Genomic DNA, 15,581 nt, shown 5'->3' with positions numbered 1-15,581 from the left:
TCACTTGTCCTCCTCCAAAAGGTCCAGGTGGTGGTACCAAATGAGAAGGAGGGGAAGAGGGACTGTAGGAGAGTCCATATCAATAAAAGCTGAGCAGGAGCTAAGAGCATGAACTATGAGAGGCTGAAAACAGAGCAGGAACTATGAACTAGGGGATTCAGAGCTAAGAGGGAAGTGGCAAATAACATGAACTGTGAGGGGACACTACACAGCAAATCCAGCATGTCCAAATTAACACTGTCGGATTTGATTTCAACACTATTAAAGTGTCTATATTGGTCCACACCAGAGAGTGTTAATTTAACTCTTTTTGGAGAGTTGGTACGTTAACTCTGATTTAGTGTTAAACACCAAATCTGTCTGGAGTTGATCATTTAACACTTGGTGTTAAGAGTTTATATATTAACCCTCAAAGAGTATTTTAGTTTAACTACAAGAGTTATCTTCTAATTCATTCTAAAAAGCGGGAATTTTACTGTTCTGAACTTCTAGAAATTTATTTTGGAAATAAACATTTACTAAAAAGATGCAATGGTTTTTGAAAAACATTTATTCTGAACTGTGCACCACAATTTCAAAACATTTTCTGAAAGATGTAACAGTATACATGTTCTCACTTTCATTAGAATTTTGTTTATCAAAAGGTCTGACATGGTAAATGCAAATAACAGCGTTCTCATCACTTATTTCTTCAATACAATATGCATGTCCTTCATTCATCCCTTTGTGGAACTTCAACGCACTTCTGCTCTCCCCCATATTCCATCTTCACAAGCATATCCTGTGCGGAGATCGAATAAAAATTAGTTGACACTAATTAATGGCACAAATAATCCAGTAAACAATTGCAGCACAGTAAAAAAAAAAGGAATCCTCTTTGAGCCATTACTTGTGTAAAGTATTTTCCCAAAAGACAAAGACACAGGCAACAGGTAATACTGAACTAAATGTAAAACCTCAACCTTTTTAATTTTTACCTAAACCGTGTGCACAAAACTCTGGAGGGATCTATGCTAACGTAGAACCCAGTCAGGACGTCAGCTACTGCTGTTTGCTCGTTTTTTTTTTTATGGGCGATCGTTTTCAGGCTTCAAGTAGCACCATTATACCAACATTTCACATTCTAGACATTGTTTTAGGTGTATTTGACCAAACGTTTGATTGAAAATTCACATGCAAGCTTTTTTTCAAGGCTGTGGTATTTGCCCGCAAACAATACCTTTCAGCTAGCTAAAACAGAATATTATGCTATCACCGAGCAACATGGCTAATGCCTTTCACACAGCTTTGTCTCAACTCCAAAGAGCCACAGAAGTAAAAGCTCATAATAATAATTGAAACAATCTTTGAAAAAATGACTTACCAAGCATGGCAAACAACTCAAATATGTAGAGCAAAATGTTCTGAAACGGCTTCACTTCAGCTTCGATTGGAGCCGTGCTGGGGGCGGAGTCTGTGAATTCACTCTATTGGTGTCATAGCCCCTCTAGGAGTTCAGAGTTAAGAGGTCAAGAGTTAATGTTTCCATTGTAACACCTCCAGATTTGACAGAGAAACACTCATTTTTAACACTCGATTTTAACTACTATCATTTTACACCTCAGAGTTACATTAAAAGAATGTGACTCTGCTTAGAGTAAAATTAACTCTACTTTTGCAAGAAGACTATTAACACCAAAACATTTAACACTTTTGAATTTGCTGTGTATGAAGGCAGAGTGCGGGAACTTGATGGGGGAAACTGTGGCAGGTCATGGGCACTGTAACAAAAGGAGAGGAGAGTCAGGGGATTCAGAAGCACAGAGAATCGTTTGTCCAATTAATTAGCCATGATGCCTTACTTAGTTGCAGGTGGAGAGAAGTTGGAATTTTGGACTCCCCCAGACCTCTGTCTCACACCTTACCCTTCAAGCAGTAGTACAGGGAGGCAGACAGATCAACTTTTACTGATATTTTTTTTAAACAAAGACAGCTATACACAGTGTCACTGACCTGTGAGTGCAGCTCTTCAGTCTCCTTTGTTATTTGATCCCGTTTCCAGACTAGACCATCAACTTGCATGATTATTTTGCACATTTTTGTCAGCACTCGGATTGGCCTTGGTATCAGAGGCTGCTATTAAATTCTCTTTGTCCTCGCATTCCGGAACTTTGGTGCATTCCGGAACTTTGGCGCATTCCGGAATTCCGAACATTCCGGAACTTTGGCGCATTCCGGAATTCCGAACATTCCGGAATTCCGAACATTCCGGAACTTTGGCGCATTCCGGAATTCCGAACATTCCGGAACTTTGGTGCATTCCGGAATTCCGAACATTCCGGAACTTTTGCGCATTCCGGAATTCCGAACATTCCGGAACTTTGGCGCATTCCGGAATTCTGAACATTCCGGAACTTTGGCGCATTCCGGAATTCTGAACATTCCGGAATTCCGAACATTCCGGAACTTTGGCGCATTCCGGAATTCCGAACATTCCGGAACTTTGGCGCATTCCGGAATTCCGAACATTCCGGAACTTTGGCGAATTCCGGAATGCCGAACATTCCGGAATTCCGAACATTCCGGAACTTTGGTGCATTCCGGAATTCCAAACATTCCGGAACTTTGACGCATTCCGGAACTTTGGTGCATTCCGGAATTCCGAACATTCCGGAATTCCGAACATTCCGGAACTTTGGTGCATTCCGGAATTCCGAACATTCCGGAACTTTTGCGCATTCCGGAATTCTGAACATTCCGGAACTTTGGCGCATTCCGGAATTCCGAACATTCCGGAACTTTGGCGCATTCCAGAATTCTGAACATTCTGGAATTCCGAACATTCCGGAACTTTGGCGAATTCCGGAATGCCGAACATTCCAGAATTCCGAACATTCCGGAACTTTGGCGCATTCCGGAATTCCGAACATTCCGGAACTTTGGCGAATTCCGGAATGCCGAACATTCCGGAATTCCGAACATTCCGGAACTTTGGTGCATTCCGGAATTCCAAACATTCCGGAACTTTGACGCATTCCGGAACTTTGGTGCATTCCGGAATTCCGAACATTCCGGAATTCCGAACATTCCGGAACTTTGGTGCATTCCGGAATTCCGAACATTCCGGAACTTTTGCGCATTCCGGAATTCCGAACATTCCGGAACTTTGGCGCATTCCGGAATTCCGAACATTCCGGAACTTTGGCGCATTCCGGAATTCTGAACATTCCGGAATTCCGAACATTCCGGAATTCCGAACATTCCGGAACTTTGGCGCATTCCGGAATTCTGAACATTCCGGAACTTTGGCGCATTCCGGAATTCTGAACATTCCGGAATTCCGAACATTCCAGAATTCCGAACATTCCGGAACTTTGGCGCATTCCGGAATTCCGAACATTCCGGAACTTTGGCGCATTCCGGAATTCCGAACATTCCGGAATTCCGAACATTCCGGAACTTTGGCGCATTCCGGAACTCCGAACATTCCAAAATTCTGAACATTCCGGAACTTTGGCGCATTCCGGAATTCCGAACATTCCGGAATTCCGAACATTCCGGAACTTTGGCGAATTCCGGAATGCCGAACATTCCGGAATTCCGAACATTCCGGAACTTTGGTGCATTCCGGAATTCCAAACATTCCGGAACTTTGGCGCATTCCGGAATTCCGAACATTCCGGAACTTTGGCGCATTCCAGAATTCTGAACATTCTGGAATTCCGAACATTCCGGAACTTTGGCGAATTCCGGAATGCCGAACATTCCAGAATTCCGAACATTCCGGAACTTTGGCGCATTCCGGAATTCCGAACATTCCGGAACTTTGGCGAATTCCGGAATGCCGAACATTCCGGAATTCCGAACATTCCGGAACTTTGGTGCATTCCGGAATTCCAAACATTCCGGAACTTTGACGCATTCCGGAACTTTGGTGCATTCCGGAATTCCGAACATTCCGGAATTCCGAACATTCCGGAACTTTGGTGCATTCCGGAATTCCAAACATTCCGGAACTTTTGCGCATTCCGGAATTCCGAACATTCCGGAACTTTGGCGCATTCCGGAATTCCGAACATTCCGGAACTTTGGCGTATTCCGGAATTCTGAACATTCCGGAATTCCGAACATTCCGGAACTTTGGCGCATTCCGGAATTCTGAACATTCCGGAATTCCGAACATTCCGGAACTTTGGCGCATTCCGGAATTCCGAACATTCCGGAACTTTGGCGCATTCCGGAATTCCGAACATTCCGGAACTTTGGCGAATTCCGGAATGCCGAACATTCCGGAATTCCGAACATTCCGGAACTTTGGTGCATTCCGGAATTCCAAACATTCCGGAACTTTGACGCATTCCGGAACTTTGGTGCATTCCGGAATTCCGAACATTCCGGAATTCCGAACATTCCGGAACTTTGGTGCATTCCGGAATTCCGAACATTCCGGAACTTTTGCGCATTCCGGAATTCTGAACATTCCGGAACTTTGGCGCATTCCGGAATTCCGAACATTCCGGAACTTTGGCGCATTCCAGAATTCTGAACATTCTGGAATTCCGAACATTCCGGAACTTTGGCGAATTCCGGAATACCGAACATTCCAGAATTCCGAACATTCCGGAACTTTGGCGCATTCCGGAATTCCGAACATTCCGGATCTTTGGCGAATTCCGGAATGCCGAACATTCCGGAACTTTGGCGAATTCCGGAATGCCGAACATTCCGGAATTCCGAACATTCCGGAACTTTGGTGCATTCCGGAATTCCAAACATTCCGGAACTTTGACGCATTCCGGAACTTTGGTGCATTCCGGAATTCCGAACATTCCGGAATTCCGAACATTCCGGAACTTTGGTGCATTCCGGAATTCCGAACATTCCGGAACTTTTGCGCATTCCGGAATTCCGAACATTCCGGAACTTTGGCGCATTCCGGAATTCCGAACATTCCGGAACTTTGGCGCATTCCGGAATTCTGAACATTCCGGAATTCCGAACATTCCGGAATTCCGAACATTCCGGAACTTTGGCGCATTCCGGAATTCTGAACATTCCGGAACTTTGGCGCATTCCGGAATTCTGAACATTCCGGAATTCCGAACATTCCAGAATTCCGAACATTCCGGAACTTTGGCGCATTCCGGAATTCCGAACATTCCGGAACTTTGGCGCATTCCGGAATTCCGAACATTCCGGAATTCCGAACATTCCGGAACTTTGGCGCATTCCGGAACTCCGAACATTCCAAAATTCTGAACATTCCGGAACTTTGGCGCATTCCGGAATTCCGAACATTCCGGAATTCCGAACATTCCGGAACTTTGGCGAATTCCGGAATGCCGAACATTCCGGAATTCCGAACATTCCGGAACTTTGGTGCATTCCGGAATTCCAAACATTCCGGAACTTTGGCGCATTCCGGAATTCCGAACATTCCGGAACTTTGGCGCATTCCAGAATTCTGAACATTCTGGAATTCCGAACATTCCGGAACTTTGGCGAATTCCGGAATGCCGAACATTCCAGAATTCCGAACATTCCGGAACTTTGGCGCATTCCGGAATTCCGAACATTCCGGAACTTTGGCGAATTCCGGAATGCCGAACATTCCGGAATTCCGAACATTCCGGAACTTTGGTGCATTCCGGAATTCCAAACATTCCGGAACTTTGACGCATTCCGGAACTTTGGTGCATTCCGGAATTCCGAACATTCCGGAATTCCGAACATTCCGGAACTTTGGTGCATTCCGGAATTCCAAACATTCCGGAACTTTTGCGCATTCCGGAATTCCGAACATTCCGGAACTTTGGCGCATTCCGGAATTCCGAACATTCCGGAACTTTGGCGCATTCCGGAATTCTGAACATTCCGGAATTCCGAACATTCCGGAACTTTGGCGCATTCCGGAATTCCGAACATTCCGGAACTTTGGCGCATTCCGGAATTCCGAACATTCCGGAACTTTGGCGAATTCCGGAATGCCGAACATTCCGGAATTCCGAACATTCCGGAACTTTGGTGCATTCCGGAATTCCAAACATTCCGGAACTTTGACGCATTCCGGAATTCCGAACATTCCGGAACTTTGGCGCATTCCAGAATTCTGAACATTCTGGAATTCCGAACATTCCGGAACTTTGGCGAATTCCGGAATGCCGAACATTCCAGAATTCCGAACATTCCGGAACTTTGGCGCATTCCGGAATTCCGAACATTCCGGAACTTTGGCGCATTCCGGAATTCCGAACATTCCGGAACTTTGGCGCATTCCGGAATTCCGAACATTCCGGAACTTTGGTGCATTCCGGAATTCCAAACATTCCGGAACTTTGACGCATTCCGGAACTTTGGTGCATTCCGGAATTCCGAACATTCCGGAATTCCGAACATTCCGGAACTTTGGTGCATTCCGGAATTCCGAACATTCCGGAACTTTTGCGCATTCCGGAATTCCGAACATTCCGGAACTTTGGCGCATTCCGGAATTCTGAACATTCCGGAATTCCGAACATTCCGGAACTTTGGCGCATTCCGGAATTCCGAACATTCCGGAACTTTGGCGCATTCCGGAATTCCGAACATTCCGGAACTTTGGCGAATTCCGGAATGCCGAACATTCCGGAATTCCGAACATTCCGGAACTTTGGTGCATTCCAGAATTCCAAACATTCCGGAACTTTGACGCATTCCGGAATTCCGAACATTCCGGAACTTTGGCGCATTCCAGAATTCTGAACATTCTGGAATTCCGAACATTCCGGAACTTTGGCGAATTCCGGAATGCCGAACATTCCAGAATTCCGAACATTCCGGAACTTTGGCGCATTCCGGAATTCCGAACATTCCGGAACTTTGGCGCATTCCGGAATTCCGAACATTCCGGAACTTTGGTGCATTCCGGAATTCCAAACATTCCGGAACTTTGGCGCATTCCGGAATTCCGAACATTCCGGAACTTTGGCGCATTCCAGAATTCTGAACATTCCGGAATTCCGAACATTCCGGAACTTTGGCGCATTCCGGAATTCCGAACATTCCGGAATTCCGAACATTCCGGAACTTTGGCGCATTCCGGAACTCCGAACATTCCAAAATTCTGAAAATTCCGGAACTTTGGCGCATTCCGGAATTCCGAACATTCCGGAATTCTGAACATTCCGGAACTTTGGCGCATTCCGGAATTCCGAAAATTCCGGAACTATGGCGCATTCCGGAATTCCGAACATTCCGGAACCATGGCGCATTCCGGAATTCCCAACATTCCAAAACTATGGCGCATTCCGGGAATTAATTTTCTCGTATCGAAGCTGGACAGTCGTATTCCAATTGACTCCAGGAAGTCAGTAATGTGTTGCCGGCAGGCAATGTTGTGCCGGGGGAGTCTGCCGGGCGACTCCTTTTTGATAACGGGGTCTCATTTTTTGCCGGGGAAGATGCGCTCTTGACCTTCTTCATAACTACACCCACGCTCGGAGCACTGGTCGATGTAATCTTGGAGAGCGTTTAAACTCTCCCCACTCTTCTTTGGCTCTCGGAGGAGGTGGGTGCATGTCTTCCCTGCTGCTGCTTCTATGTCTGTGTCTAGTCTCCTCTAACTCTAACCCTCAAAGAGTCTCAGTCTTGTTCTGTAAAACCGGAAAAAGTTGTGGATTTGATCAACTGGCCCCGTAACAAAATTGAAACCCTCCTGGGCCTGGGAGAGTCAGATTGTCCTGCTGAGACGTTTACTGTCCAATACTCGATGGTTGGTTGCGTCCTGTGTCTGGCGACACTCTCAATTGAGGACATTGAATGACATCTACCAATTCAGAAACATGATAACAGAGTTCTGGATGATTGGAGCTGGCTTGGACCTGGCTTATCGAAGAACAAGAACCGGCTACAGCTGTTCAAATTTCCACAAGGATGGTCGACATGATAGACCAAGGGTGTTGTACTCCAGGCCTTGAGGGCCGGTGTCCTGCAGGTTTTAGATGTGTCCTTATTGGGTGTTTTATTGTGTTATGGTGTGATGATATCTGTGCATTCCTGGATTATCCCTTTGTGTTACACATTTCACTGTTTTTTCCTTTGCTACCTAACCTGGCCTGTCTCCCCAATGTGATGTTTGTGTATTTTATGTATGGTCAGCAAGGTCTGTCGTCTCAGTTGTGGACAATTCATCTCATCTCATCTCATCATTATCTGTCCTCCAGGGAGTTAATTATGGTTAATTAGGTTAATTATGATAAGATATGGTTAATTATATGACAGTTGATTGGTACATTTGGAACAATGGGACCTTGAAAAAAAACCTTTTGTTAAATTCTAAGCTACCATTTGCTCTTCTTTCTGCCTCATCTCCTGCGTCTGATGTCACCTGCAGCATGAGTCACTTACCTTTCCCGTCACCAGTGAAGCTAGTTTTTTTTACTTTTGTATTGGCAGCATTCTGGCTCTGTTTTACTCTTCTGTACCACCTTTAGGAGTCAGTCCAGCAACAGGTAAACACGAGCAAGACCAGGTACTTTTCTTTCAAAAAATATGTTTAATGAAAATTTTAATTACGGCAAGACTGTCAAAAAACTGTCTTATCCTGGCTTATCTGACTCCCCCATTACATAAGAACATAATTACAGTGTGCCAGAAGCACAAAATACCAAAAAGTGCACTCTTATCCTCAAGAGCCTGAGTCTGCGCCTGAATCCGTTCTGTTTGACATGGAAAGAGTGGAAAACACACACAATCACACACACACAAGACAACACAGGCTGGCAGTGGGTCAGAACGACTTCTGCGTGCAGCAGAGAAACGCTAAGACCATGGAAGGGTTCATATGTTCTATTTGAAATCATCAACGATGAGTATGGGCAAAACAAAAACAATCTTTATAAATGTCTTGCTTTTCTTTTAGCTTGTTCTCGAGGTGTTGTTTTTCTTTGATACGATGCTGAAAATGCTCTTGTGAGAATTTTAAATGTTAATTGCTTATATTTAATTATTTTTAACAGTTCTAAATTCAACCAAGTATAAAGTCCCTGCTCTTTATTAATATAAATCATGCAAGCTATGCACCAGCCACGCCCAAGTCATACAAACTTCATATTTGAAAAACAGCTCTACAAAGTCAAATAGCTTAAATTCATCATTCATTCCTCAACATTTTCTTCCATATGAGATAGTTCAACTTATGAATTTCTTATTTCTTGTTTTAACTTGATTTGAGTCATAGGGGCTATAACCTTATTGAAGTCTCCAATAAACCGTCTATAAAAAATTGGCCAATCTTAGGAACCGTTGCAGCTCCTTCTGAGTCTGGGGCTTGGGCCATTCCACCACAGCCTTTTTCTGGGCCAGAGTTGCCCCTGCTCCACTATGATTCCAAGAAATGACACTTGTATGTGAAACTCGCATTTCTCACCTTTGACGAAGAAATGGTTGTCCAGGAGATTTTGCAGGATGAGACCTAGTGATGGGATTTCCGGCTCGTTTTAGAGAACCGGCTCTTTCGGCTCTTCAGGTTGTTTTGTTGCTTTAATTAATTTATTATTAACAACAATATAAAATTCTGTACAAAAGGAATTACTAATGTAAAAAAAACTCATGGTTTTATTTATATATGTTTATATATAAATATATATGGCGGCCCCTAGAGACAAAGCACGTACAAACTCCAAAAAAATTTCTAGCGTTAACTGAACTTCCAAAACAGCTACCTAGATCACTTAAATTACAAAATTGAAAGCATATGTGTATTGTTTGTGTATTTATACACAAGCACTCATATATATTCAGATAATTTAAAAAAATGTTCATTTACCTGTTACTACCACACACCAAATCCGGTCGTTGGTACTTCCTGGCTTGTGTAGCCACTAGGTAACAAAAGCTCAACACTGCACCTTGCACCCTGGAGCACTTCTGTTGTGTTTTGTAGGTGTTTTGGAGTTTGTACATGTTTTGTCTCTAGGGGCCACCGTAAATATACTTCACTCGACATAAAATGTAATAAATAAATCATATAATAGAAAAACAACTATTTACATTTCAACTTTTAACTATTTAAATTTTCAGCTTTTTCCTTTTAAACAAATTTAAAGTGAAACAACACAAAACACTGCAAACCACAACACAATTAAATATAAATGAAAATATGAAAACAAAAAGAAGATGCATATTCTCTGTCATATGGGCCTGCATGAATAAACTTTCTGAATCCTTTATCATCTGCAACTGAAAACAGTTGTGGATGATTACTATACCTTTCTAATGTGACGTTGTTGTCCCTCGATCTCTTTCTCTCTCTCTCCCTCCCGCTCTGTTCCTGTGCTACTGCAAGTGTAACTACCGCCCCTCCCCTCTTTTCCAGGCGCAAAGCACAAGGCTCGCATGCGGAGTGAAGCGGGAAAAAAAAGTGCAAGAGAGAGGGTGAGAGAAAGAAGGAAAAAACCACGGCTCCCAATAAGGAGCCGGCTCGCGTCGTTCACGTCAAAGATCCGGCTCTAAGAGCCGTTTCGTTCGTGACCAACACATCACTAATGAGACCGACATGCTTCATGTGGTCAGAGAGATTCTTAGGAAAATTAAGAATATCATCCAGAGAGAGGAAGACAAAGTGGATAATGAAATCTCTCAGAATTTCATTTTCCAGTCCTTGGAATACGGCAGGAGCATTGGTGAATCAGTGAATTTGTGAACGACAAGGCGAGATACTCGTCTGATACCTCAGATACACAAAGTGGTCTCCTTTGCATATCCTGACTAGGTGGTGGTTACACAGGTCCAGGTTAGGGAAAACAGTGCCCCCCTGCAATAACTCAAAAGCGGAGGACAACAGCGTGGTACTTGTTCTTCACCCTTCACACGAGTGAATGTGGATGGCTGAATGATCTCTACAGCTAGTGAGTCAGTGATGTAGCACTCCTTTGCCTTCCTATCAGGTTTTAAAAGACTATATAGCCAACTGGTGGGCAATGGAGTGCCAGGGAAGAAATCTATAGGCACAGGTATCTTCAGGCAAAACATAAAGGTCAGGCTTATCTGTAAACTCCGAAGGCTCAATAGCAAAAACACTTTACAATAAAGAAGTCAGGTCTTATAGAGTTATTGCCCAGGTGCATTTGATACACACTGGCATATGAGAGGTCATTGTATGTATACTTTTCAGCAAAAGGGTTTTTGATACAATACTGCTGGCACAGTGATCTGGGTTTCCCCCCCCCTCCACATACATTTTACCAAGACCGTTGAATAGAACTTCCTTCATATAGAAAAAAGATTCTATATGATCATAAGAAATGCCGCATTTCTGCTGTAGTCAATCTCAAAATCTTCTGGATTGTGCAAAAATCCTGATCCACCCCTGAAAGTAAAATACAGCAAAAAATAAGAAAAATCTAAGATTCAGTGGCACTAAGTCCTGTCATTCTTAAAACTATTTTCACCTGTTTAGCAGGATGGATGTTTGCCCAGTGCTGCAGCAGTCATGTCAATGGGGGATCCGGTGGTTTCTCTGTGAATTTCACATTCCCGTGACGCAAATGTATTTGTCACTTTTTAGGGAATCATACTCAAAGTAATGTCAGTAATTCCAAGTTTTAAACACTGCATGGTCATACTCTCTCCCCCACTCCATATTATCCATTGTTGATCTACACATGTCTGTTGCTGCCACAGACATCGCAGGCTCATACGTTATTGTCATGAGACACTTTCACAAACAAAATCCCTGTTTAGTAACGCAGTAACGCAAGTAACAGTAATCTAATTCCTTTTATTGCAAAAGTAATCCCTTACTTAACTTGTTACTTGAAAAAATTTATCAGATCACAGTAATGCGTTACCTTTAACATGTTACTGCCAATCTCTAGTTATCACTATATTCACGTCTTTTTTCAGTTTTCATTTTTAGGTTTAAGTTTTTGTTGTGTGCATGTATCCAAGCGTATGCAACATTGGTATCACACATGAGGCTGGGGGCCCAGAATCGGTCTGGCAAAGACGCCATTCCGGCCTACTGGATGATTTTAGAAAATGTGAAAGGGGGCAAGGCATTCATATTACCCCAAAGTATTGAAGTAATAAATAAAATATTTTTCAATTTTTGGCATTTTACTGGCTTAATTAGTGCAGTGAAGAGAGACAGGAAAGCAGGGGAAGAGAGTTGCCTGTTCATCCCAGTGATCCATAAATAAACAATTTAATGAGGAAAAAAACTTCATGTTCTTTCACCTACTATTTAATCTACTCTAAAAAAATGCCATTCCTTTTTGTTTCAGTTTTGTTTTGTTTTGTTGTTGGTTTTTGGAAGTAGCCTGGATAGAAACAGTAACTTCCACATCTACAGCCAGTTTAAGATTTTAAGCAAAATCTGGGACTCTCCACTGAACTGAAGAAGTAAAATGTCTTCAAGGAACTTAAAGAAGTCCAGTTTTCCAAGCTCCTTAGATTGGTTTTGCAGATGATCACAAAATAGCATTTTACAGTCAGGAAATCCCCCAAATCTTAATCCAGTTGAGACAGTCAATCCTAATAATGCAAGTGAACAAACAAAGAGCCACAAACTGTGATCACCTTGGAGCTCTGATAAGGCAGGAATAGATGGCCATCAATCATCATTTGGCCACAGAGAATTTCAGAAGTTATGAAGAAGAATCATCACTGTACACACTGCATAAATTTGATTTCTTTCCCAATTAAACTCTTTAATCTCATGAAATGCTTGTGATTGTTCTTCATTATGCTGAAGCAGAAATCAAGTGAACATCATGCTGTATAAGAAAAATTCAAAAGGAACAAGTTAAATAAGTCAATCATAAGACATCACCAGAATAACAGCAGCAGAAACTTATTTTAATAGTTTTGCTGCCCGCTAGAGGTAAAGTAGGAACCAATTTTCTTTTGTGCACTGTCCACTTTCTGCTGTGACATAACAAATTTCCCACGTGTGGGACTAATAAAGGTTATCTTAGGTTTGGAGGTCTGGAGTGATTGACCCAAAATTGGTGCAAATTTCACTAGTCTGTATAGGTGCTTGATGTTAGGCACCTGTGGCCATGTAAATGAATGGAACACCTGTAGTCAATGATTTTTATGGGTTAATATGTTAAAAGTATTCACTTAATGTGTGACTGAGGATGGACCTTACCGAGACAATTTCAAGAAATAAATGACAAACCTTTGTTAAGGTGCAGCAAATGGCAGCACAAACATGAGCACAAAGAAAAGTACTGGAAACACACAGGGAAGATAAGACTGTTTCAGTGAAGGCAAGAAGGCAAGCGCTATTATAATTTGCTGCATATGGAGTGGATGTTAGCGAGGAGGATAGTAGGAAGAGGGAGCCAATGCTGGCCCAGTCTTTTCAGGCTGTGATGAATACTGCCATGACTGCCCTATTTCCATGGCTTGGAATCCTGATTTAGGTGTGATATATGAAAGCACATGACATACCAGAGGATATATGGAATGTTAATTTCACTGGTGATATTTCTCTGGTTACCTATCAATGATAAATCATGCATTTAAACAAGGCAAAGTTTTACTAATATTACATGAGTTGTAACAAGTTGTAACACCTGTAAACTGTAACTTTATGGCAGTCCAAAATACCACTAAGTTGGACACCAAATCTACTCATAGCAATATTTAAAAATGAAGGCTACAAAGACAGTTCTCTGTCTCATACACACAGTTTTGCGCACAAATGACACGTAACTCTATAAAGTAATGTTATATATATTTGATTTCTGACTGAATAAAATATGTCTTGTAATAATATCCTATGTTCAGCATTAGCACATTACATTTGTTGCAGATACTATTTAGTAAAGATGTGTCTCTAATCATGTTTTTAATTCCTCTTCCGGCCCTGCACCAGCTGCTGCAGCAGTAGAACTTGTTCACATTATGTTTAATCAGAATCAGAATACATTAATAACCCTAAGGAAATAATATAAAACTAGGCTTGTAAGAATAGGCAGTATTCCTTAAGAAAAATGAAAAAAATTAAAATAAAATAAGCGTCAGCAACAACTAAATCCAAAACAACAACAATAACAAGATAGTTTTAGCTGTGATTAGGATGTCTGTGAGTGCTTGAGTAGTCGAGTATGAATGGCTATATTTACCTGGAATAGGCATTTAGGGTCACTGCTGCTACTTGCATGCAAGTACAATTGATTTCAACTGTATCAGTTTGTAAGTTAAAAAATGAGTATTGACAGTCTTGATACATTAGTTTTTTTGACAGCGCAGAACAACCTTTTGAGGTGTTTAGAAATCTCCTTCATTTTTAGTCCATATATAATTGGATTGAAAAGGGGAGGATACATTACAATTTGCAAAGTCAATATGGAGTGTACAATCTTTGGAAAATTAGACTCCAGACCAGAAACAATGACATCAAATGCACACAAACACAAATAGCTGATCAAAACTATCAAGTGGGGCAAACAGGTCTGTGCAGCTTTTCTCCTGACTTCTTTACAGCTTTGATAGGATATCACAAGGATCCTGGTGTAAGTGAAGAATATGAAAACCGCAGGGAGAATTGCAACATTAGATAGTACAACCATATCATATACAGTTTGTGCTTTTGAATACACACATAGAAGCTTGTAAATTGTATTGTTGCAAAAAATTCCAGTGAAAGTAAAGTTACAGATTTTTTTATTGGCCATTAATACAGCTACCACTGCAACCTGAGAAGAGGGCACAATCCAAGCTAAGGTTAAAAAAATGCCGATAGTATTTTTTGTCATGATCATTGGATATTGCAGAAGTTTGCATATAGACACATATCTGTCATAGGCCATGGCAAACAAGAGTAAAAATTCTGAACCACCCAAAGAGTAAAACATAAAAAACTGAAAGAGACAGACAGAATAAGATATGATCTGTCTTTTAGATAAAAAGTCAGTCAAAAGCTTTGGATAAATAACAGTGCTTAACATAACAGAGTTCAATAGCAAAGCTGCAATAAAAATGTACATCGGCTCATGGAGACTTTTCTCAACCACAATGAGGAATACAATGGCGAAATTACAGCAGAGTATCAGAATGTATAAAGTAAACATGATCATAAAATAAAGATATCTGTATTTGTTCACTTGGAAAAACCCATCAAGAGTTATGTATGACACATTTAATGCCAGCTCCATTAAAATGATGAACCAAAATTTTAATAAATAAAAAGAGATATGACAACAAGTGAGAGAAAACAGAAAGTGAACACCTACCTTATCCTGATCGGCATATGAGTGGACTTAAGAAAGTGAATGTTTTGACTTCTACTTGGACTCTGTTCATAAACCTGCTTCACCCTCTATGGACTTCATCCCTAACTCTCCAGTACAGTCCTGTGTTGAACTGTTTTCTCAGTACTACCCCCACTGTTTTTGGACTATTAAAACATTTAAGGAATTTCTTGTTTCCTGATTACAAACAGTTTATTGTGACTATTTGTAAAATTGTATTTATTTTGTAAGAATTTTTCGATTCATCTAAAAAAATACTTTTTGTCCTTTGTAGTATTATAGTAAAAATGCATACATGTCCTCACTGTAAAAAAAATCTTATCACAAGACTGCAAGTAGTGTGAAAAACTAAGTACACAC

At 41.6% G+C, this 15,581-nt stretch overlaps 1 protein-coding gene across 1 annotated transcript; it reads right to left on the bottom strand.

Moving 5' to 3' along the window:
• Window positions 1-14,168: 14,168 nt before the first annotated feature.
• LOC146615758 (olfactory receptor 11A1-like) lies at window positions 14,169-15,125 on the bottom strand. Its single transcript, XM_085374255.1, has one exon. The coding sequence runs from the start codon at window positions 15,123-15,125 to the stop codon at window positions 14,169-14,171; it is 957 nt and encodes a 318-aa protein (XP_085230381.1).
• Window positions 15,126-15,581: the final 456 nt, after the last annotated feature.

Source organism: Diplotaxodon limnothrissa, linkage group LG16 (assembly GCF_057381915.1).
Source record: "Diplotaxodon limnothrissa isolate DT_005_m linkage group LG16, D_limnothrissa_male_GT1.1, whole genome shotgun sequence".
Lineage (NCBI taxonomy): Eukaryota > Metazoa > Chordata > Actinopteri > Cichliformes > Cichlidae > Diplotaxodon > Diplotaxodon limnothrissa.
The sequence above is the reverse complement of the archived record's forward strand: the minus strand, read 5'-3'. Positions and strand labels throughout refer to the sequence as shown.

Coding starts and splice junctions, on each gene's coding strand:
- LOC146615758 (XM_085374255.1), bottom strand. CDS start 15,125: ATGGAGCTGGCATTAAATGTGTCATACATAACTCTTGATGGGTTTTTC.